Source organism: Protopterus annectens, chromosome 15.part0, assembly GCF_019279795.1.
Source record: "Protopterus annectens isolate FY-2018-M chromosome 15.part0, PAN1.0, whole genome shotgun sequence".
In the NCBI taxonomy this organism is placed as follows: Eukaryota; Metazoa; Chordata; order Ceratodontiformes; family Protopteridae; genus Protopterus; species Protopterus annectens.
In genome coordinates, this window is record NC_056749.1 from 479,877,046 (window position 1) to 479,900,996 (window position 23,951).

The 23,951-nt window shown below is 38.2% G+C and overlaps 1 protein-coding gene across 1 annotated transcript in view; it reads left to right on the plus strand.

Annotated features, from left to right (window-relative positions):
- The window catches only part of PSMD10 (proteasome 26S subunit, non-ATPase 10), a 56,189-nt gene that overhangs the window by 19,471 nt on the left and 12,767 nt on the right, over positions 1–23,951 (plus strand). Inside the window, exons 2-3 of the mRNA XM_044057210.1 lie at positions 10,161–10,259; positions 21,482–21,628. Coding sequence (XP_043913145.1) covers positions 10,161–10,259; positions 21,482–21,628 — 246 coding nt within the window. The remainder of the gene's footprint in view (positions 1–10,160; positions 10,260–21,481; positions 21,629–23,951) is intronic.

Sequence of the window (23,951 nt, forward strand, 5' to 3'; positions counted from 1 at the left end):
GGTGTATCCATTTTTGTTCCAAGTGAACTTCCCCTTCCAGTGCTAGTGGTGAGGATTCAGGCTCCTTGATTACTGGCCTAGAGTGGGGACTTCACACTAAGGAACAAAACCTCATTTGTGACATAAACGGGACATGTTGGAGGAAAAGAGATGTGTCTCAAAGATCACCCCTTTCTAAAACAGCCTTCCCAACCATGTGAAGCAAAGCATGTCCTTATCCATATTCGACCATAACTTGGATCAGTGAATGAGAATCATTCAACATTAGGCAAAGGGAGAAAGTGAGAGGTGCATCCTCAAAAAGGACAATAAGGAGAAGAAAGTCAGGATTAAAGAACAGCTGAAGGTAGCAGGGATAACTGATGAAGGAAACCGAATTAGAGGTGGCTATTCAGGTGTTAACAGTTCAAGGATTTGTGATGGAAGTCTGTCAGCCACTTGGGAGAGAGTAGAGGCTGAAAGGGAAAGAAAAAAAGACTTTTAGAAAGAGGATAAGAGGGCAATCATGTGTATTGCAGGGAGAGAGGCAACCAGTATAGACTGTGAAAAATAAGTGACGGTTGTGGAAGTTTAGGGGAAAAGTTGTTGATAAAAGGGAAATTTTACAGATAGTAGGGTAGTAGTATGGCACATGATGTCAAAATATGAAAAGGCATGTTAGCAAGAAAAAGGGCTTTGAGGACTGGAGATTCAGTAAGCAAATGGATTAAGAGTCTTGGCAAGGAAGAAAGGAGAGACTAGATTTCATTGAAACCAGTCTGGGCTTAGGCTTGGTAATGGCTGGAGGTTACTACGGTAGTTACTGAGTGCAAGGGGTGGATCCATGTTGCAGTGAAGGTAGACAAAGACATGTCAAAGAATAGTGCCAACATGGTAGCAAGCAGGACCTGTGAGGAATCAGAGAGATGCCAAGAGATGACTTTGGTAGTCTCAGAAGTGTTTCCTGTCCTGTCAGGAGTAAAGTTTTTAAGAGCCAATATTATCACTGGCTATAACATTGAAGACGAGAGAAGAGCTTAGGACAGGACAGAACATGGGATTCAGTGTGACCTAGAAGAGGGACCAGCTGAGTGCCAAGGACACATTCAGTCTTAGCCTAAAATGGACAAAAGTGCTTAATGCTAGGTTGGGGGATATATCTTAATGATCATATTTATAAACTAAATTGTAATGGGTGAAATATGTCTAAAACTGAAGAGGGTCAGCCAGTTAGCTTAACAGCAGTGGCAGGGAAAATCATGGATAGAGTCCTGAGGTTCAGTCCTGACCTCTGACCAATGCCTGTTTGGAGTTTGCATGTTCTCCCTGTGTCCCTATGGATTCTCCTCCCTCCAAAAAACAAGCTGTGTGTTTCTATATCAAACTCATCTAATAATGGAGCTGTGGGCTGTGGCACAGATGCTAGATGGTACACTGTAGGGGAAAGAGTTGTATAAACCAACTACCATGAGTATGTACTGTGCACCGCAGTGGATGCCCAACCACTTTAGGCATCTACTGCGGTGCGCAGTATCCTCAAGATAATAGAACAAGGGTCACAGATTGTGTGCCATGGCAGGTCTAGCCACTGAATGGTGTAAAAATATGCATGTAGGTGATCTGTTCATGATGACTAATGTCCACAAAGTGGGTATTTGCTGGTGATAAATGGGTTGAGGACCTGGTCTACTCCAACCTATGCCAGGGACCCCATGCTAACAGTGAAAGGGGGTATGTACCCCTTTTGGCCAGTGTGTGCCAGCCATAAAGCCCTGCAGCCCTGGGTCAGTAACCTGCTGGTCTTCTGGTGTGCAGTTGCCAACTTGGGTTACCTAAGAAAGCTCTGTTGAGTGAAAGTTGGATGTAAAATCAATGAACCTGTCAAACATGAAGTGAGACTTGCCACACACAGTGTAGGTTCACTGACAAGAGGAGGCTTAGAAGTGGATGACATGATGGTAAGGAGGAGTCTGGACATCCTATGTATCCAGGAGACAAGGTGGAAGGGCAGTGCAGCAAAGCCACTTGGCTAGGGATCTAGAGTCTACTACTCAGGAGGAAGACAGGCTAGAAGTAGTGTGGGAATTGTGGTGAGGGAGAGGCTTCAGAAGACCATGAGTGGTGTCATCAGAATTAGTGACAGACCCATGGCAATCAGACTCCAGTGTAATGATAGAACAATATTCATAATTTCAGCCTGTTCCCCACAGCAGAGTGGTTATAGTGAGGAAAAGAGTACATTCAGACAACAGCTGCAGAACCTGCTAGATAAAACTGGACAACAAGAATTGGTGTTGATAATGGGTGACCTGAATGCACATGTCGGGAGAAACAGAGCCACAGAGAATCATAGAAAATTATGAAGTTTATATCACATGGGATCACCCAATACCAGCAGTTCAAAAGATAGATGCTAGAAAACCGGATATAGTGGTCTAAGAAAAGAAGACAAAATTAGCATTGATCATTGAAATCGCCACCCCCAGTGACTACAGTGTCTTGCGTACAGAGAGACGCAAAGTCATAAAATACCTGGATCTGCAGGCAGACTCGAGAGCCACGTGGAAGAAAGATACCAAGACAATTCCAATAGCAGTAGGAGCAAATGGTCTTATAAAAAAGAATTTACAATCATATTTAGATATGTTACTAATTCATGTAACACCGTACGAATTGCAGGAGTCATTACTGGGCACATTGTGGGTGCTCCGAAGAGTACTTTTGGCTAATGTCAAAGAGTGAAACAATACTAATTTCATGAACATTAATCGTACTTTGACTTAGGAATGGGGTCCATTCCCGTCATGGTATTAGAAACCCAAAAGACCTGGAGAAGTTAAAAAAACATAGAATATGAGTTCTGCTTGGGTCCACATGGGTGGGACAACAGGAATAAAGAAGGAGAGGCCATTCTAGACTTGATGGTAGCCAACACATTGTTCAGAAAGAGAGACACTCACAAGATCACATAGAAAAGTGGGCAACATGCAACTTGGGTAGGCTTCTTTGTAGTAAGGAAAAGGCACTGGGTAGAATCAGCAAATGCAAAACCATCCCCAGTGAAACAGTCAGCCCACAGCATAACCCATTGGTTGCTTCAAGTTAGCTACAAGCAGTGGTCAAAGAAGCCTCTAAGGTTAACAGAGACCAGGCTGAAGACCTAGAAGTTGACTGGAGAGAAAGCACAACAGTTCAAGGAATTGTTCAGGATTCTAGCACTTCTAGAAGAAGAGGAGATGGGTGGAATTGAAGAAGAATAGTAGCACTTCAAAACAGCATGTGCAAGTGCTATAGAACAGATACGTAGCCAAGCCAGGTATAGAAATGATGTACATAAGGAAAGCTGGTAGTGGAATATAGAAGTCTAGGAAGTCATCAAAAGAAAGGAGGAGTGCAGGAAAAAGTGGGATATAGGAAAGACAGGCCAGGCGAGGAAGGAATACTGGTTGGCTAATAAAGAGGCTAAGAGAGATGTTGCAGTAGCAAAGAACAACACATCAGAGACACTACCTACATCTTGAAAGTGATTAAGTGGATGACACAGAGAAAATCTTATCAAGTTGCAAGGCAAAGACAGAAATATAAAGAAAGATAGTCAGACACTCTTCATAAGGGATGCCAGCAACAACCTGCTCACCAGTCCACAGGACATCAAAGGTAGATGGAAGGAGTGCTTCCAGCTGCATCTGAATGAAGAAAACCTCAGAGAAGCTGTACTGCCTCAGACACAGCCTATGATGAGAGAAGAGTTGGAGCCCACCCTAGAGGAAGTAAGAACAGCATTAAGGAAAATGAAGTCAGGAAAAGCAGTAGGCTCAGATGAGGTCACAGCAGACATGATCAAGATGTTGGGTGAAATAGGGGAGAAATGGCTCATGAGGGTACTCCTAGCAGTATGGAGAGAAAGACATATCCCAGATAATTAGAAAATAAGCATAGTAGTGCCAGTGTTCAAGAACAACGGGGGTATTTACAACTGTCAGCACTATAGAGGTATCAGACTCCTATCACACTGTATGAAAGCTCTGGAGAGGGTGACTGATAAACAAATACACAGAGTAGTAGAAAGTAAGATGGGAGATTAGCAGTTTGGATTCAGATCAAGATGTAGCACGACTGACTAGATGTTTGCAGTGAGACAAATACTTGAGAAGAAGGTAGAAATGAGGAAAGAGTCCAACTGGGCATTCCTAGACTTTGAAAAAGCATATGACAAGGTACCAAAAAAGCTGATTTGAGCAGTCCTGCAGTGGTTCAAAGTCCCAGCAGTATTGGTAGAATTAGTGCAATATGTTTACAAGGACACAATGACTCGAGTCCGAGCAGTGTTTAGTCTTACAGAGGGATTTACAGTGGGAGTGGGTGTGCATTAGGGTTCACCTCTGAGCCAACTGACTTTCATACTGGTGATTGACTGCATTAGCAAACAGGTCGAATGACTCAGGTCAACAAAGTTGCTATAAGCAGATGATGTAGCATTACAGGCAGACTCTGAGCAAGAATATCAGCAAAGGGTAAGGGAATGGAATGCAATACTGAAGCCAGAATGGATGAAACTGAATATAGATAAGACAGTTGTAATGGCAACAAAAGGGGGAGATCAGAAGAAGCTGAAACTCGAGACAGAAGGGAAAACTGGAACAGATTAACAGCTTCAAGTATCTGAGAGGATGGTGGAGGAAAAGGGAAGTCTGAATGAGGAGATCTAAGCTAGAATCAGAGGGACTGCAGCCAACTGGCATAGAGTGTCAGTTGTAGTGTATGACAGAAGAATACTAAAGAAGCTGAAAAGTAAGGTAGGTGCACAAACAGTGGTGTGACCAATGCTACTGTATGGTACAGAAACCTGGGCAGTAAAGGCAGAGTAGTAGAGGAAGCTAGAGGTGATGGAGATGAAGTGCCTTAGATGGGTTGTAGGATGGACACTATGGGACAGACAAGAAATGAGGACATCAGAGCAGCAGCCAAAGTAACTCCAGTTGCAGAAAAAGTCAAAGAAAATATATTATGATGGTTCAGGCACATGTGCATTAAGGAAGGCAGCAATCCAGCAAAGAAGATTTAGGACAGACAGGAAAAAGGCAAGAGAAAATTAGGACATCTGGCAAAGAGGTGGATGGATTGTGTGAAAGAAGACCTGTGATAGTCAGCTATGAGTGTCAAAGATGGCAGGAGAGTGGCATTGAATAAGGAGAGAGGGCAACAAGTGACACAACACCTTGACCTCATGTAAAAAGTGGGAAAAAGGGGGTTGATGATGATGAGTCCTGAGTGGAAGGCTAGCTGTTTTTTGGAGACAGCATTTTTGTGACACCAGCCATCACAAGTTAATTCCCTGAAAGAGATGTCATTCAAACTATATCAAGTTTTGTGACATGGGGAGAGTATTGGTTGACATGATTTACCAGGATTTAACTGAGGCATCTGGCTGTGTCCCACACAGATGGTTGACCAGAAAGCTGCAGGGTTTGGGGGTAGGATCCAGTACAGAGGAGCTGGATGGCTCCATATTTGAAAGCTAGCCACAGAGGATTATGGGGAAATGGACAATGTGAAGAATAAGGAATGCGACTAGCGGAATACTGCAGTTGTCATTCCTGGGCTCAGTACTCTTCAAGCTGTTTATTTCAAGTATCTAAGGGCAGACAGAGAACAGAATTATTCCCTGATGACAGGGAGATAGGTGTGGCAGTGGAAGATGGAGATGAGAGAGTATAAGAAAAGATTCAGAAAGGATGACCAAATGAGCAGGAGAATGGCAGACACATGTAAAATACAGCATGTGGGCTGCAACAACCTTTGCGCGATGTATCACCTGGAGGATGATACCAGTACAGAAAGAAAAGGACCTTGGTCTGTTGAGCCTACCTGTACTGGCCCAACAGAAGCAGAATAAGAGGATAATGGTAGCAGCAAACAGAATGCTGAGTGCATGGGCATAGACTCCAAAAGGAAAGAGTTAATGTTTCTGTTTTACTGCACACTGGTCGCTCCACACAGCTGTGGAAGCCTCACACAGAAAAGGAGATCAGGCTTCTGGAATGAGTCTAGATGTAAGTTACCAGTAAATTGTGCAAGTTAGAGAGAAAATTATATGACCACAAGCTATAGCTCAAGCTTTTCTCAGCACAAGATCGTGTCAACAAGATAGGGGGAGGGAGGCAAAATAGAGAGTGGGAAGGACCAGATGGGAAAGTGGGGCATTAAATGCATTTAAAGGGAAGGCTGACTAAGTTTACTGTTACATTCTATCAAGAAAGTATAGTTTTCATATAACAGTTCTGCCATTTTACAAGGTGGGATCTTTGAATAATGCACTCACAAGCCTGTCTGTTGTACGTAATTTCACAAAAGGATTTGGAAACAGCATTCTGGAACCAGCTGACGGACTTTATTGTGAATATTATCTGGTGCACTGTCTGTAGTCTGGCTTCTGATAGTGGAAAACTAGTCAGTGTGTCTCAGTCCAGTTTTCTGATGGGGAAGAGAAGCATAGGGTTTAGGGGTTGTTTATAGCAGTATATCTGATAAAGTGAGGCCAGTCTCCCTGAAAAAGTTTGAGTTTTTTTTCATGTGAATTTCAAGCAAGTCAGAAGATCTTCAGTACTTAATTAAAATATTAGCTATTCTGTATGTATTATTGTGGGATGTGGGATATGGCTAAATGAGGAAGGGTAAATATTAATGAATATGTGCAGCTAACTGCAAATTAGTAGTGAATAAATAAAGTAATCCACCAGATCTTGAGTATGTAATGCATGTGCCTCATTTACATGTTTTTGTGGAGGCCAAACATACATTTTTAATAGTTAGTGGATATCCAAGGACTTTTGTTTGGTTTGAGGAAAAGTTCCTCTGCCAGATTTCGAAAACCTATAGTTCTAGAATAAAGTCATTAATCTGTTGTGCTCCAGGCTGCTCAAAGTTTAAGAAACATCTTTGTAGCATTGATGTGACAAACAAATGTTCTCTAAAATCACATTGATTTGAACTTGCTTTTAATTAGTTCTGTTATACTGAAAGCTTTGTTACGCTTCACAGGATCTTCATAGATATTTCTACAAAATGTATCTATTTCTTCTTTTTTTGGTGGTGGTTCAGTTCCTTTTACCTTGTTTCCCATTCCCCTATAAAACAGTTTTGGGTCAACAATAAATTGCTTATTTGTACTTTCCTTATATTTATCTGCAGTACGTTTTTCTGCCTGTGCTCATATTTTATTTTATTATTTGTGATAGAGCATGACAGAGCCTGATCTGTTCTGACACTGTGCATTGCTTTTATCACGTCTATCGTTCTGAGTATTTTTGTTGATCTGTTCCCTCTTCTTACTCTAACAGTGACACTTTTCATCTTAATTGTTTTATAGTTTTCTCTGTTAGTACCTCCATGATGACATTTCATTTATCCCCTTCCTTACTCTTACTGCCTTGTGTTTTTGTGATAAGACTATTATTAATTTAGCTGCCAGTAATGTATCCTATTTACTTCTGTTATATGACACAAATCTCTATGAACAGTCCTAATTACTGTGTTCATTTGTTTTATCAAACTTCTAACTTTTGGGGTTTTATTGACTTTCGGTAGTCTATCTCTTTTATTTAATATGTCTACCCATCTCTATTAAATCAAACAACTCTTCTCTTAGCTCAGTTTCTTCTAAACTGAGGGCACATTGCTTGTTCTCCTGATGGCATTCTATAAAAAGTTCCAAAACTTCTTCCTATGCCACATTCTCTTCAGTTTCATTTTGTGTCACCCATTGCTCTTTCATATGGGAACTCACTGGCTTATCACTCTGCTACATTGATTGCGTCAGAGTTGCCACAGTTTCCTGTTCCTTCCCTTACGGTGCAACTCCAACTAAACTTTTGTACTAGTTTCCCTTGGAAGGCTCTAAAGTATCTTCATATGGCAGCTTATATGTTTCTCACTTCACTGGTTTCTCCTTAATTTGGGGATCCATTGCTCTATCCTGCTGAGATGTTATCAGAGTTAGATTTTCTACACTAAGGCCATCACTTCGCAAATAATCTATAACCTTGATTTCTATTTCTTTACCATCTCCATTACTAATCCTCTTTTCTAGTTTTCCTCTTTGTTTTCTTATTTTTTTGTATTGTAAAATGTTCTATATCCGGATGCCTTTTGCTGTATTTCTCTTCAAATATCTTTGGTGCTGCTGTTTTTGTTTTGATTAGTTTTTATTTCTTCTTTGGATAAGCACTGCACCGCATTAAATCTCTTTTTCTTTCCCATGTCCATATTTCTTCTTCAAATGTTTCCTACTCCTCTTGTTTCTCCTTACATGGGGGACTCGTTGTTCCATCATACTGTGGTGTAACCCATGTTAGACTTTCTAGACTAAATCCTCAAATTATTTTAGGTATTCCATAACTTCAACTAATTTTTATTTTACTAATCTTCTCTTCTTTGTTCCCTTTTTGTGATCATATTTTTGTATTGTGTAATTTTCCATATCTGGATGCATTTACATGTATTTCTGTTTGAATATCTTTGGGACTGCTTTTTTGTATTGGTTAATTTGGCTTTCTCCTTTCCATAAATATTGCATCATATCAGATCTCAGATCTCTCTTTCTTTCTCATGTCCATATTTCTTTTTTCAAAAATCTCTAGATTTTGTTCTTTATATTTTTGCTATTCATCAGTCACTTATTTTACCAAATAGCCAAAGGTTTCTTGGTCAATATAATGTTTTTCATAAATCTGTTGTATTAATGAATGCAAATTTTTATTTGAAGCTTCTGACAGTTTTTCTTGTGCAAGTACATTATTTTTCTTTCCTCTAATTTGCCTTAATCTTTTTGTATATCTTCTTTCTAGAAATTCTGAACTTCTTGCATAATAGTAACAATGTATCATTTCTTTCTTATCCTCAGTAGTCCACTCTATCGTCATTATGACTTTTTTTTTGGCCTATCAGTTTTTATGATTTTTGTGGACTACTACTTCCTTCTACAATGTGTGTGTGTGTGTGTGTGTGTGTGTGTGTGGGGGGGGGGGTTCTTCCCGCTGGGCCTGCCTAGCTACAATGTAGGAATGTTTCCGTGTCTTGAGGATTCTACTCTGTCATTTTTCCCAGTCCTGCACCAGTGTACCTAGCAGAATTGGAAATGTTTTTTGGTATTAGAAACCGAAAAGACTTAGAGAAATTAAAAAAGGAGAAAGCTAATTTGCATACTCAGTCATGTAGATAACTTGTATTTGTAATTTAACAATGTTTTAGTTACATTCCATTTATTGATTTTATTATTTATGTTATTGTTTAACTTACTTCTTATTAACTCCTTTTGTGAAGCGTTTAGGTTCAAGTACTGAAATGACAATGAACAGTAAGATCAGCTTGTTCTTTGACAACAACAGGACTGTAGCTGTGGTGACTGGTGGGAAGTAAAGAGTTAATCCCCAGGGAAATCAGTTTGCACTTGCAAAGTAGGCAGATAACAGGTATGGGTTAATGCAAGGAACAAAGTGCAGCGTTACGTACTTTGGCAGAAATAATCCAGGAGTAATTTACAGATTATGGTCTTATGGTGAGCAAAGGATGAGAAGCATTTGGGAGTTTTTACCTCCTTGCTAAAAGTGCAGCTCACTGTGAGAAGGTTTTAATGAAAATTGGCAGTATACTGAGGAGAATACTAAGCAGGGTGAGCTCAAGAGTTCAGTGCAATGCTTCCATTTTACTATGCAAATTTGGGCCACATCTGGAATAACTTTATAGTTCTGAAGATCATACTAGGAGAGCATTGGGCTGGTAGCATGCATACAGTAGGGAGTTAGCAAAATAATTAAGAGAACAGGGAATACAGTATCAAACATCAAGGACTGAGCATGTGCACTGTGTAGTAGAGAAGGAAACTGAGAGGGTCTTTGATATGCACCGGAATGTTTTGCTGGAAGGAGATGTGAAGTGTCGCTAAGCAGAGGGATTCAGTGGTATCTGGGATGGATGGAGAAAGAGAAACAAAGAGGTAGGGGTTGCAACTCTTAGGTGGATGGTGGACTGTAGGCTTTTTTCTCTTGTTATAGTAATATTTGTAGACTGAACTGAAATGGTTTTGTTACATAAACCATGATCCTGGCAGTAGCCATTTGGTTAAGCAAGAAGAAACATTAAAAAAAATAAAATTATGAAAAAATGTTTTTTTTTTTTTTTAGGATGACAGAACAGCACTCCACTGGTCTTGTTCAGCAGGGCGTACAGAGATTGTACAATTCCTCCTTGACTTGGGAGCGTCAGTAGATGACAGAGATGATGTAAGTTGATCTTAAATTATGTATACAGGGAATATAAAGCTGTGATTTAGTGAACAGCCTCACAGATCTAATTTAATTCTTTCAATTTTAAAGAAAGACGATTGCTATAGTTCAACCTAATGAGAATATATTTGTTGGTCACAACCTTTCTGTGAGTATAGTAAAAATACAGTAGAAATGAATGGTAACTTTTTTTTTACATGTTAGAAAATCTTATTTGAATTATTGTTCTCGGGGGAATATTGATTTTTTTTACAGAAGAATTGTGTCCTACTTATGGACTTTTTCACTTTCGTAAACCGCATTGAACGTAAATGTGGCCGTACATCCTACTGGCCTTTTCCTTTTTTGGTCTTGTATCATTATAAAGCCATTAGTTTACTACCCACAAAGTACAAGTAACAGCACACTAACATAAGTAACAAAAGTTGTGTTTCTCACACCATTGTGTACTTTTATGGATGTTTTAAACACATTGTGTACTTTTATGGATGTTTTAAACAGTTCTGCTTGTGAAATTTCTTCAAAAACTGCAAAAAAATAAAATAAATTATAAGTAGAAATGTTTGTCCATGTGAATAGCCAATGGTTAAAGTCTTCAGCCCTCTTAATGTATGCTTATTTGTATACTGCATTCTGTATGTGAGAGGCAGCATGCTAAAAAGTGCCCCCAATGTGCTGCTGCACTAAGCCAGTTAAAAGTGCCCCAAATGTGCTCAAAATGTGCTGCTGCACTAAGCCAGTTAAAAGTGCCCCAAATGTGCTGCTGCACTACGCCAGTTAAAAGTGCTCAAAATGTGCTGCTGCACTAAGCCAGTTAAAAGTGCTCAAAATGTGTCTGTTTTTTCTAGAATATTTTAGCCCAGATATTTAGAATTTCTCTCTTGATTCCATGGCCAGAGACACAGAGTTGTCTTGCTAGTAAATTACTTTATTTCATTCCTTCTCTGATTGTCCACTTTATCTAGTTCATAGTTATAGGAGAGCTGGAACCTATCCTAGCATAATTTTTTTAATAAGACACATTTTTATTAAATTATCACTTATGATATAGGCAGTCATACATGTATATAAATGAAAACAAACAATATTGACATAATTTTAGTTGCAAACATTATGCATCACTTATAATCTGTCTAGTCACTGCCATTCAAACATTACATAGCTCATTCAAATCCTGCCTTCTTTTAAACCTCATTCCTCTTCTACATGCATTGTTACCACAATTCCCATTTTTTCTGTGTAATTTGCTCATACCCTTTTCTAAAGATCCATTTTCCAGTTGTTTTATCTCTCACACTATATTCACTACTTCTAGTACAGTTTGTTTAGACTTTGATTCCCATTTTTTAGTAATTGCTTTTTTGGCAGCCACAATAATTAGACTCAGCAAGGCCTTGCTATGTCTAGGCAGTTCTGATTCTGTATCATAGCTCAAAAAATAATGTCCTTAGTTATACCAATTTTGCTTGCCCAGTATTTATGATACAGTAGTTTGCAGGGAATTTTTAAAGTCTGCCAACTGATTACACTCCCAGAAAATATGTTCCCAATTATCTCTTTCTTCCCCATCACACCTCCAACATTTGCAATATATGTGAGGAAACATCCTTTGGACTCTACTTGGGGTATAAAAATACCTATGTTAACACTTCCAAGCAAAGATCTTAAATCTTCTAGACTTTGTTGAAAATTTGGGAGCATACATACATTTCCCCCATTGCTTCTTTGTGAATTGCTTATCCAATCTCGCTTCCCAATACTTTCTGGCCTCTTCTGATTGGTGCTTATGCTTGTCATACAATGTTGTAAATGCCCTACTAATTATTGCTTTTTTAACAGCAGCTTCTGTTTTATATTATACTAAAAATTTACCAGTATTGGTCTTTTGCTTAGGATACCCATATTTTTTCTCTTTGCCTTTACTCTGATGTCAGTCCTTGATAAGGAAGGCAATCTCTAGCCTACAGTCCAAATAAATTCTTGGCCTCTTCCCAGTCTATTACCTTTCTTTCTGTAATTATTTGTTCCCAGTACCTTGGTTCTTTTGCCAGTTTTCTTCATTAAATTCCAGCCCCTTCTTGCCTGTTGTCTGTATCCCTAATTGCAGTCATCCTTATTGGCAGAATCACCTGTCTCCATTCCTGTGTTGACTTAGTTTTAGAATTCTTTCTGCTACTTTATAAGTATAATATTCTGTATGGTTGTTGTTATTCTCCTTAAGGATCTGCATTCATATTCCCAGCCTCGCCTCATTTCTTGAGCTGCCCCCTCCTCCCATTTCATCATTATCCATTTCTGCTTTGAATTATAAGCTTCTGCTTGTGCTATGTCTAGGAGCCTTAACTGTGTAACTTTGAAATACCCTTCAGATTGGGTAATCCAAAACCCCCTTGGACAGTTGGAAGAATCAGCTTATCCCACTTGACTCTTGCTGTCTTCCCCTCCAAGATAAAATCCTTCAGTTCTTTATTAACTGCTATCCACAACTTCTCCTGTGGTTGATAAAAATATGCCTGACGTGTATAAAACTGAATGGACTAAAAAAAATTTTAACTGCTTGTATCTTGCTATCCATATCCATAAAACAGTTTCCAATTTCTCAGTTTTTGTATCTTTTGTTTAGCCTCTTCACACATATCCTTAGCTGCCACACCAGAATCCTTTTTAATCCTTAGCTGCCACACCAGAATCCTTTTTAATCCTTACTCTCAAGTATTTAATTTTATCATATCCCCATAAATATGGATATTGCTGAGCCAATTTGTGTGTGGGTACATAATTTACAGCGATTGCCTTTGATTAGCTTCAATGATTATGTTTCCTGAAAAAATCTGGAACTGTCTCAAAATGTTCCACAGCACTGAAATGTCCTTTTCTGACTTAATCAGGTATAAAATATCATCTGCAAACAGAGCCAGCTTTTCTTGACTAAAATACCAATTATTTCCTTGAATTTCTGGGTCCCTTCTTTGCCAGTGGTCATAAATATAATGCAAATAAAGGGAAAGGAGGATACCCCTACCTGGTTCCTCTGCTCAAACAGAAATGATCAGAGAGGAACCCATCCACTTTAATTTTCACCTCTGATCCCTACTTATGTTATCTTAATCAACCATATATTTGTATCAGGCAATACACATGCCTCCATTGACCAGCTCATAAACTCCCAGCTTTGCTTCTTCTGCATCAAGACCCAACAACAATGTATTTTCTTCCATTCTGCTTCCCTGTGGATCATCAGTGTTCTGGTAACATTGTCCGATGTTTGCCTGCCCTCAACAAAACCTTACTGATTCATATCTATCAATTTTGGCATCACCTTTGCCATTCATTTGGCCATTATAGACATAAACGTTTTGTGATCATGGTTTAGGATTGAAATCAGCCTGTATGAAGCTGGATCTGATGGATCGTTACCATCATTAGGTATTACAGACACCACCGCTTTCATCCATGATGTTAGTGCTTCTCCTCCTTTTAAAATACTGTTAAACAAAACCTTCCAGGTTGTTATCTTTTTTCCCCCTTGTAGTGTCCAAACTTCCATAGGAATATCATCTATTCCGGGGGACTTTCCTGTGGATTGGTTATACATCACCATTTTATCTCATCTCCTCCCATCTTAGTAATTGAGCCTCATCTACCTCTCAACTTGGCACATATAATTCTTTCATACACATTTCCATTTGTAACTTTTCTTGATTTCCATATTTCTCTGCTTTATACAGACTTTCATAAAGTTTCCAGACTATTTCTATTACCTCTACAGAATCTTATCTTCCTTGTTACAGACTCCCTAAACTTGGTTACAACCCTTTCTACTTTGTTGCCTGAGTTATTGTGCTAAGCATTTATGTGGTCTGAAGTTTTTATCAAAAAAACAGTTGCTTAACAGCAGTCTTTCTAAACTCATGCAGAGTATCGATGTAATCCCTTATTTTCTGTTTAGCATTCTGCAATTGCTTCTCTTCTTGTTCTGTGAGATTCCCCCTATTCTGCATTACTTTAACCATTGTCATTCCCTCTAAATAATTATTGTTACTTCTTAACGATATCTCCCTCTTTTATTTCTACCCTATTTTTAAACTCCACTTTAATGTTGTCCCACTTCCTAGCTATATTTCCAGAAGAAATTTCAATCTTGTCTAATAACTCCCAAAAAATTTCCACTACCCATTCCTTAAATTCCTCTCTTTTCAGCAGATAGGTGGGAAAGCACCAATGTCTAATTTTTATTTTAGTTATTATTAGCACGTGACCTGAAATAATTATTGGATGTGTATCAAAACTTTCAATTAAATGCACATGTTCCTGTGAAATATAGGTTCTGTCTAGCCTTGCCCAGTTTGTGAATGTTGGGGAGTAATATGTAAATTCAGTTTAAACTCCTACTATTGAATTCACATCTTCCATGACAAATATTTTCATACATTTCTTCAAAAATCTACCCTCTTTTGTTATATTTTCCCTTCTATGCCTCCCAGATATATTTTCACTGCTGCCAATCAAATTCCATTCCCCACCTATAAGTAATATTCCCTGCTGAAAGCTGATTATTTCTCCCAGAATTTTCTTAAGCTCCATTATAGCAGTTTAGGTGGAATATAAATACATGCCACTGTAAGCCTGCTTTTGTGTTATATGCATACACTAATATTTGGCAGGTTGATCTTTTATACAGTTGCCTGTGTCACATCTTACAAAACGTTTTGTTTTATTGAAGCCCTGAAACAAAAATAAAACACACCCCTACAAATCTGTTAACTTAGCACTAACACACAAAACTATGTACATCTTGAAATACTAAAATTTTACTCTCCTTCTTCTTTTGGCTTTTCCCGGTTATGGGTCACCACAGTGGATCACCTGTCTGCTCATGATTGGCAGTGGAGTTTTACAGTGTTGAGTTGCCAGCCCGGCGCCCAACCTTCCACAGAAGGCACACACACACACTCACGCCTAGGGCCAATTTAGACTGTCCAATCCACCTACAGCATGTCTTTGGGATGTGGGAGGAAACTGGAGCACTTGGAGGAAACCCACGCGACCACAGGGAGGACATGCAGACTCCACACAGAAGGCACCCCAGCCGAGAATCGAACTGGAGAACCTCTTGCTGTGAGGCGGCAATGCTAACCACTGCAAATTGCCCCAGACTGATAGCCACACTCACAGACTTGGATTAACCTTAAAGGAATGTTATCCATGCTAAGATGCAGGGTACAGCCTGTGCTTCTACTAAGTCCTGCCTGGGCTTGTCTTATCTTTATTACTCTCCCAGATTGGGAAAACAATTGAATTCTTTCAGAAAACATTATATCCTAGCCATTGAAAGAAAAGTATTCTGTTTTTTGCTGTTTATCAGATTGTCTCCATGGAGACATGAGAACCAGATATAGAGTTGCTTCTACAAGAACTCATTTATTTGCCAGAGGAAAACTTTTTATTATATTCAATGTTCTTATTCTTTTATTTGCTTTCTCTTAAAACTTATTACCATATCAAGCCAAAGGCCTTAAATCCAGTCATTCATCAATTTTTCTTGTATCATGCTCTTTTGAACAGACATTTCTTCTGTTTTTATGCTGTGGTGCCCGCAGTTATTAAAACTGAACAAGGAGAAAGAAAGAACGAAAGAAAAAAGAAAGAAAAAAAAACAGGAGCACCTTTTTACTTTAGTGTCCCCTTTACACTTGAAAATTAGTGAGAAAACTTTCCTTTATAGCATGCATTATAAAAATATTACTGTTAAGAACAAAAATTTGTTTTGCTTATAGTTAACTTTCTTTCCTGTTCCCCTCTCCAAAATGTTCTGCCAAGCATTAATGCCATAAAGTAGGGCATATACTTTAGAGCCTCTACAAGTTTCACAAAGTCAAAGTCTGATATTTCCAAGTTTTCTTCTCCTGTCATCTTTCATAAATATAATTAATGCTTTGTAAGCCAACATTTATTTGTCAAATTCCAAGTTGCTGGTTTATAACTGTTGATCTCCATCTTCCAAATCCAGTCTCTTTTTCATTTCCAATGTACTCCCAGGTCTTCAAGTCAACTCTTATGCTTTTTTCTGTCTCTCAAGCAGTTTCTGTTGAAACATTGGAAAAAAAAAACAGCCTCTGTATGATCTTTATTACCAGAAGAACAATTAGCAGAATCTCCTTGTGTTTCATAGCTCACTTTTTGGTGGACAAACATTTGTATTTTCTCCTTAGCATACTCTGCATCAAACCATGATTTTGTCCCCCCAGGAAAGACTATTCTGAAAATAGCTGGTTACAGCAGCTTGGATCTCATGCATGTTTCCCGACATTCCCTGATTAGTGGAGTAAATTTACTTCTGTTCTCCCTGGTATACAGTCAGTAGTCATTTTACACAAACACTCTACTGTCTCCCACTTTTAGTACTTTGTCCTTCTGCCACGGTTTTGTCAAAATCAACTCCTTCTGCTTGTAGGATTGCATCTTCACTATTAAAGATCTAGGATGATTTTTCATGGCAAGGTTTGGAGCATACACATGATGTGACCTTTTAATTAACAATTCGTGCTGTGGAATATCAGTCCAGTTGCTTATTTGTGCATTCATAAAATTAATACATTCTGTTCCTTCCAGGTTCTGCTGTGCAGCAGAAAATCTCAGATTATCCCACATGCTCTTTCCTCTAATTCTATTATTTTTTGAAACATCTCATCTTGAGCAGTCTCATATTCAGCCAACCTTTTCTTCATTTCAGCCTCTGATTTTTGCAGTTTTATCACCTCATCTGAATATATGTTTAAAGGTTCTTCCATTTTTTCCAGCCTATTTGTTATTGAGTTGATATATTCCTTTGGTGTTTCATTAATTTTAATCAGCTTTTAGTACATTTGACTTATTTTTTCTTGTAGGTTATTGGAAGTCATGTTTTGCACTAAAGCTGGAGCTTACACCTTTTCCTCACCTTTCGTGATTAATTTTCTTTCAGATTTTCTGAATTTCTTTTTTTTTTTGCTGGCATCCAGTCAGTGCGCTTACTAGCCAGTTACTGAAATTTACCCAAAAATATGAGTTTACTGGCTCTGTCTTCTGTGTTAATGTTTTCACTCTCGGACAGCTGAAATTAATCTGTCACTCAATGTGCAGCCATCTTGGAAGTCCTATCCTAGCACTAGTCTATTCAGGACAGGAAACTAATACCAGATAAGACACAAATATATTGCAGGAAACACACACACACACACACACACACACACACACACACACACACACACACACACACACACACACACACACATACACACACACACACACACACACACACACACACACACACACACACTTCTAAAGGCCATTTGGAGGCTTGCCAACTTACCTATGACATACCTTTGGGATATGGGAGGAAACTGCATCAATAAGCAGAAATCTGTGTGGGCACATGGTAGACATGCAGACCCTGAACAGAAGGGACCTCATTTGAGAACTGAGCTGGAGAACCAAGAGATGTAAGACAGTAACACTAATTGTGGAACAGCTATGAAGTATTTGATGTTAGGTTCTTATCCTCTTTCGCTGATAAAAATGAGACTGGATCTGAACAAAGAAAACTGTGGTAGTCACAAAGTTGTATAAAGAAATGGCATTCTTTTATATTTTTTGGTCAGATATTGAAAACAACGCGAGTTGTGAAGCTACACTGTAAACAATGAAGCTAGGGTCTTAAGATCAGTGGCTTTCAAAATCATGCCTTGCATTTTCAATGTACTTTTCTTATCACATTACTTTGCTGATTAAAGTGGCATAAAATTTCAGTTAATGCTTGCCATGTGAATTTGCCAGCTCAGAGGATGGAAGCAATTGTGCAGTATCTGTGTTTGTTTTCATGATGAAAAGTCCCTCCATTAAAGTGCATGCTAAAACTCTGGTATTGAATGTTTCAGTTATTTCATGTACTACTCAGTTGTGGCAGTGAAACCACGAGCTCTGAAGTGGGCTGTGACTTATATCTACAGTCAGTCTGAGGAGGGAAAACAGCTCTCTGATTATGGAATGATGGTATTGTGGTATGTGGCATGAATAAATGTGTGCACAGAGTGACAGCTGTTTGCCAATATCAGAGGGGTTGAATCTACTGTTTATATATTCGAGCATATTTAGAAGACCTGCCATTGAGAGGGTTAGCTTAAAGATTAAAGAATACACAAGGTCTCCTGTAACTGGTTACAAAAAGGGGGTATTTATTACTCTAGTCCTACTTCTATGAAACCTCTGTTTACTGGTTCTTATTGTCTGATTATCTGTACTTTCATGTCAAAACTCAGAGAAAGATTCTGTCTCTAGGTTTCTTAAAAGTACAAGGTAAGGAGACAGTTAATTTTTTCATAATTTAATTAATTAGAATACTTAGGCTGAATCATTTCATTAGGAGACAGCTGCATGGCCACATTTAAAGGAACTGAAACAAGCACTTTTTTCCCTTGGTTTAATAAGAAGACTTGTTTGAATTAACATTTAATACAAAATTATTGAATTTTAAGGCAGGCAGTTAGGCTCTATGCATTACCAGATCTTGATTTATTGAGACCCAAATTAATGAAGGACAGTAGTATAAGACAACCTGTGGTGAATTCATGTATCTCAAACGAACAGAGCCCCACTGAGTGGCATTGTCCAACTCCAGATTTATTAATACTAAGTGCATCGCCTCATCCCCACATGTTAGTAGGTGCTGGGTCATATGAACCTTCTGGGGAGGAATCTTGTTTCTTCATATCTTTTTGTTTTTAATCACCTTTACTAAATCATGACATTTTAAACTGTAGAGTGGGTTCACATTCATTAATATGAAATAAAACACACGATAATAACAATTTACATTACTGTTGTCATGCAGTGTTCATGTTTTTAACAATTTGTTTTTACTCCAATATTAAATAACTAGCTCAATTCTTACCTGCCCTTAAACCTAACCTCCTCCACCTGAACATTATTCTGCATGTATTTCTCCCATAAAATTCTATTTATTTCTATTACATTTTTTGCTTCCCTTTTTGAAAGATCACTCCTCCAGCTCGTTTACCTCCATTACAATAGTCAAAACTTCCACTAGGTTTGGTATAGCTTTTGATTTCAATTTTTTAGTAATTGCTATTTGGCAGCCAGTAGCATTAAACTTAGTAAGGCCTTACTATGTCTAGGGAATTCAGAGCCAGTATCCCACCTCAAAAGAATCCTGTCCTTTGTTGCTGTTGTTTCTTCCTTCAACATTTCTATCAAAGTACATTGTAGGGAATTTTTAAAATTTGCCATCTCGTTACTTTTCCATAAAATATGTTCTCATATCTTTTTGAGCTACTGAAGAGATGTTACTGATCTGGTCAGCTGAGACTTTCTGTGCTGGAAGTTTACTGCATTTTCTCATCTCAGTGTGCATTTTAAGAGCTTGTGTCATATTTGTGAGATGATAGAGCAGCCAAAACCAATGCTGAGAAGGCAAAAATATGTCCATAATCACAAACAACTTTTTTTTTTTCTCACACATAAGAAACTGAGATAAAAAGTGTCTAAGCTGACCTTAGCCAGATGGCTACTTTCTTGTATTATGTTTTGTTACCTTTACTGCAATAAACCTCTGCTTTCTTTTCCTAAGGCTCATTCTTCTAAAGAACTGTATACCTCAAAAGACTCCATGTTGTGATTCTGAGACTTGCAGCTGTGTATCCCGGAATTATAGAAAAAAGTTAGAAAATGCAGGAAAACGGTGAATGTCAAACCTTGCTGTTCTACAGACCATCATAGCTTCAAAAAACTCCTAAAGGAATACCTTACTCAACAATGGCTATGCTCCTGGCTAGTTTCTCACACCTTTGATCAAATATTTTCTATTCTGCTATCTTTTTGTCTTGCTTCTACCAAATGAAAATGCCACAATGTTTTTTAGTTGTATATCTAATGAGTTTCATATTACTCTCTGTAACAAGGCTTAAGAAATGTAATGTTTTCTGTTTTACATTCACCTTTTTGTAAATTGTGATTGTTGGCAACTGTCAAACTTTTTTTGTATATTGTTTATAATCTTTTAAACATTTTTGTAATCTTTTTTGTTATGGAGCTTATCTCCCCAGGTCTCCACTGAAAACGGGCTACTTGCCCAGCCGGACTCTACCCGGTTAACAAATGCAAAGTAAATAAAACTAAATATAAATTTTATAGAGGGGCAAACCCCATGCATCCCTTAATATGGGGAACAAGACATCCTCAAACTTATACCATCTATGAGATTGCCATACTTTGGACAAAAGGAAATAAACAGAGAACTATCAGGTTCAGACTTAAGTCTGCATTTCACTCATGTATTCTCTCTATTCTGGGGCTCACCTATACAAGCCTCAAAATATCTAATAATTACAATCTTGGTAGCTTTCTTTAGAAATACTGCTCTTGATGATATTTGTGTAATAGCTACATGGTCTTTTCTCAACACATTTGCAAGGCATTGCAAGTTGGATGTGTTGTCCAGGAACAGGTCTTCCTTTGGAACTTGACTTACAAGGCATATGTACTTGTAAGAAAGACCTCCCAGGAAGATTATCCAGGGACTCTGACTTGCTGTTGCAGATGATGGACAATATCTTGATAAATATGGAAGTTATATAATTGCCATATTGATATATAAAGCATATCCATCCTTTGTAACATTACCCATCCACATTCCTCACATTTGACAAACAACGCTTCAGGTCTTAGTTTGCTGTTGTATATGTTTTATGCAGTTTATATCTGATCTGGAGAGGCAGTTGGATAAGAAGGGGTTTATTGGCAGCCTGAGAAGTTTTTACCTTCCAAGTAGTCCTAATGTCTGCTGTTTTTAATAGTGGTCTTACAAAGGATGACCTGCCTTATAATATCTAGTTTTATGGTAAGTATTCAACTTTCAGTTTCTTATCTACCCCAGTCTGGTATTATTTGTGTTTGCAGACATGTTGAAACAGTTGAAGATAAGGCAGCAGTGAGTACAGCTCACGTTTAGAATTCATGTGTGTTCTGCCTTTACCTCAGGCTTTTTTCTTGAATGTCATACTGTACTATATGCATCTCTGAAATCTTGCTATGAAGGGAAACTTCTGTAATGCCCTCTAGAGATATTAGACCACACCTACAAGTAATGCTGTCACGTATAGAGTATGGTGGAGGAGAAGAAAAAATATTAAGTAATGCATTTTTTTTTTGCTTTCTCTGTGTAGGCACAGTGGACCCCATTGCACATTGCATCTTCAGCTGGCCATGAAGAAATTGTCAGGGCACTAATTAAAAAACAAGCACAACTGAACAGCGCTAACCAAAATGGATGTACCCCTTTACACTATGCAGCTTCCAAAAACAGATATGAGGTGCATTTTTTATAATTTCTAAGTTTTGTTTAACATGTATTTTGGAATGTGTGAGGGTAGTTAAGTCTGTCTGTTTAAGGCTTTACCAAAACAAGAGTCACATACAGTAGAGTCGATTATCCAAACTAATTGGGACCTAGGATAGTTCGGATAATCAAACTGTTCGAATAATCAAACATACATTGAACCAAATAAAAAACTTCTGAAAGTTTTTTCTGCATGCAGGAAATGCACTTCTCAACCATTCAGTGATTCCAGCGGATAATAAATGCTTTTCGCACGTGAGTGACTACTAGCTCAAAAGGTACGCACAAGTGAATACGTATAATGTTTACTTATTTACACATTATGAATTTTCATACCAGAAAACTTTGGAAGGCAGTGTTCGGATAATTGACATTTGGCTAATCGACTCTCAACTGTACTATGTTCCATCAAGTCCCTGTTTCATTGTGATCTCTATATGTTAAAGAGTGAGATTATGGAACAGTGGGAGTAAAGTTGTTTTTCCTTGTCCTCACTGTTGTGAGATCTCACAGTCTGTATATTTTGAGGTGCATTGGTGTGTGAAGTGAAAGGAGGCGTGCCCCATGCAAAATCACTGTTTTTGTATTTGCTTGTTTGATAGTTTGAACTTCAGTGGTATTCCAAGGAAAGTTTTTTTTTTCTGTTGATTAGGCATAGACTTGTATGTACAACAGCAAACCTGTGTTTTTATTGGGATCTTGACACTAATTACAGATAATGTACATGGGAGAAGTCTAATGAATATTGTATTGTTTTCTTTTAGAAACAGAAAACACTGTAGACAAAATACACTAAATCTGAAAGCCATATTACAAGTAATGCTCCTTATGCTCTGTCCTACGTTCTCACTTCAGCTAGCCTCTAGAGTCCAGTTACTGGTGATCCCAAATAATGAAATGTTATGCCAGGATTGTGCACTAACTATGCATTTCTTAAAAGTAAGAAAAATAATACAGTACAAGGTACATGTATTACTGTAGTTCAAACAGCTGACCACTGAGTTATCTCCCTGTACTTTAATTCTATCTATTAAACTAGATATTTTGAGGGATCAACTTCTAGCACCTTTGAAACCTGTATAGTTGGAAGAAAGATGAAGAATTGTTGGGTGTATGTCAACATTTGTAAGGCTTCTTTCTGTGTAAGATCTGAGTGGTCTAGGAAGAGTTATTTGGTTTACAGCAATTTGTTGTCATCATTATTGTATTATTTTTGGTGCAGCTGTATGTTTCAGGGTAGTTGCCCTGTATGTCCGAAACTCTGTATGAGTTACTGAGGGCTCTGTACCTTTAGCTAGTCTTTCTGCCTTTGTAGTAATTATTGGCAACATTTCCCACAGTCTAGCATGAATTTGGTGGAAAAATTAAAATGCTTATCTTGAAGAAGCCAAGAAAAGGTCCACCTTCAGTAAGAAACAGCAACAATGGAAGCAAGTATTAAGACCTCTTTACACGTAAAACTTTCCTGGACTACAAGGAATTTTCCATGATCCTGTTAATCTCCACAAATGCTGCACCCTTCAGTTCTTTGCTTCTTTTTGCATATGATCAGCCTTTCATATTTTGGCTTGTTTGACATTTTCCAAAACTTTTAGTATGCGAGTGGTATATTTTATCATTTTCTCCATTTTCTTCTGTGTTTAGTTTCTCCAGACATACAGCTTTTTGAGACCATTTTCACCGCTGTGCCTAGGGCTAGGCCCGTTATTTTGCAATATCAGTACCTTTATTTAGAAAGTGTGTCTATCTTTGGGCTATGCCATGTGTTTATATTATAAGGGTTAAGGGCACAACACCTAAGTGCACCTCTTCTCAAGAATTTAATCAAGATGCATATCAGACGTAGATAAAAAAAAAGTTTGGCTTGGCAAAGATGGTGTTCCCTTATCTGCTTAGTTCATGGTCCTGGGAGGTAACTTGTCTTTTTTTAGCTGCTACCTATTAAAATGCCCTCCACAGCATAGTGAATCTCTAGTTCTTCCTTTCAAACTTAAGTTAGTTGAAATCTCTCATTTGTGGAAACGTTTCATCCTCCTTCTGTGTTCTAACTTTAACAGCATAGGCAGATTCTTATAGCCCAGTACTCCTGCGGCTTCTGTTCAGGTAAAGTCAGTTGACAAAAGACCTGCTAACCTTAGGTCTCTGCACTCTCCAATTTTGCCTGTAATTGTTTTATGAAGGCTGGCAGAGGAAATTTTTGAAGTCTCAAGGTGAGAGGTCGTGAACTCCCTCCTGCAGCCCCTCTAACCAACAGCCTTGACATTCAGGCAATTAGGCTGCTTTTATTCTCAGCACCA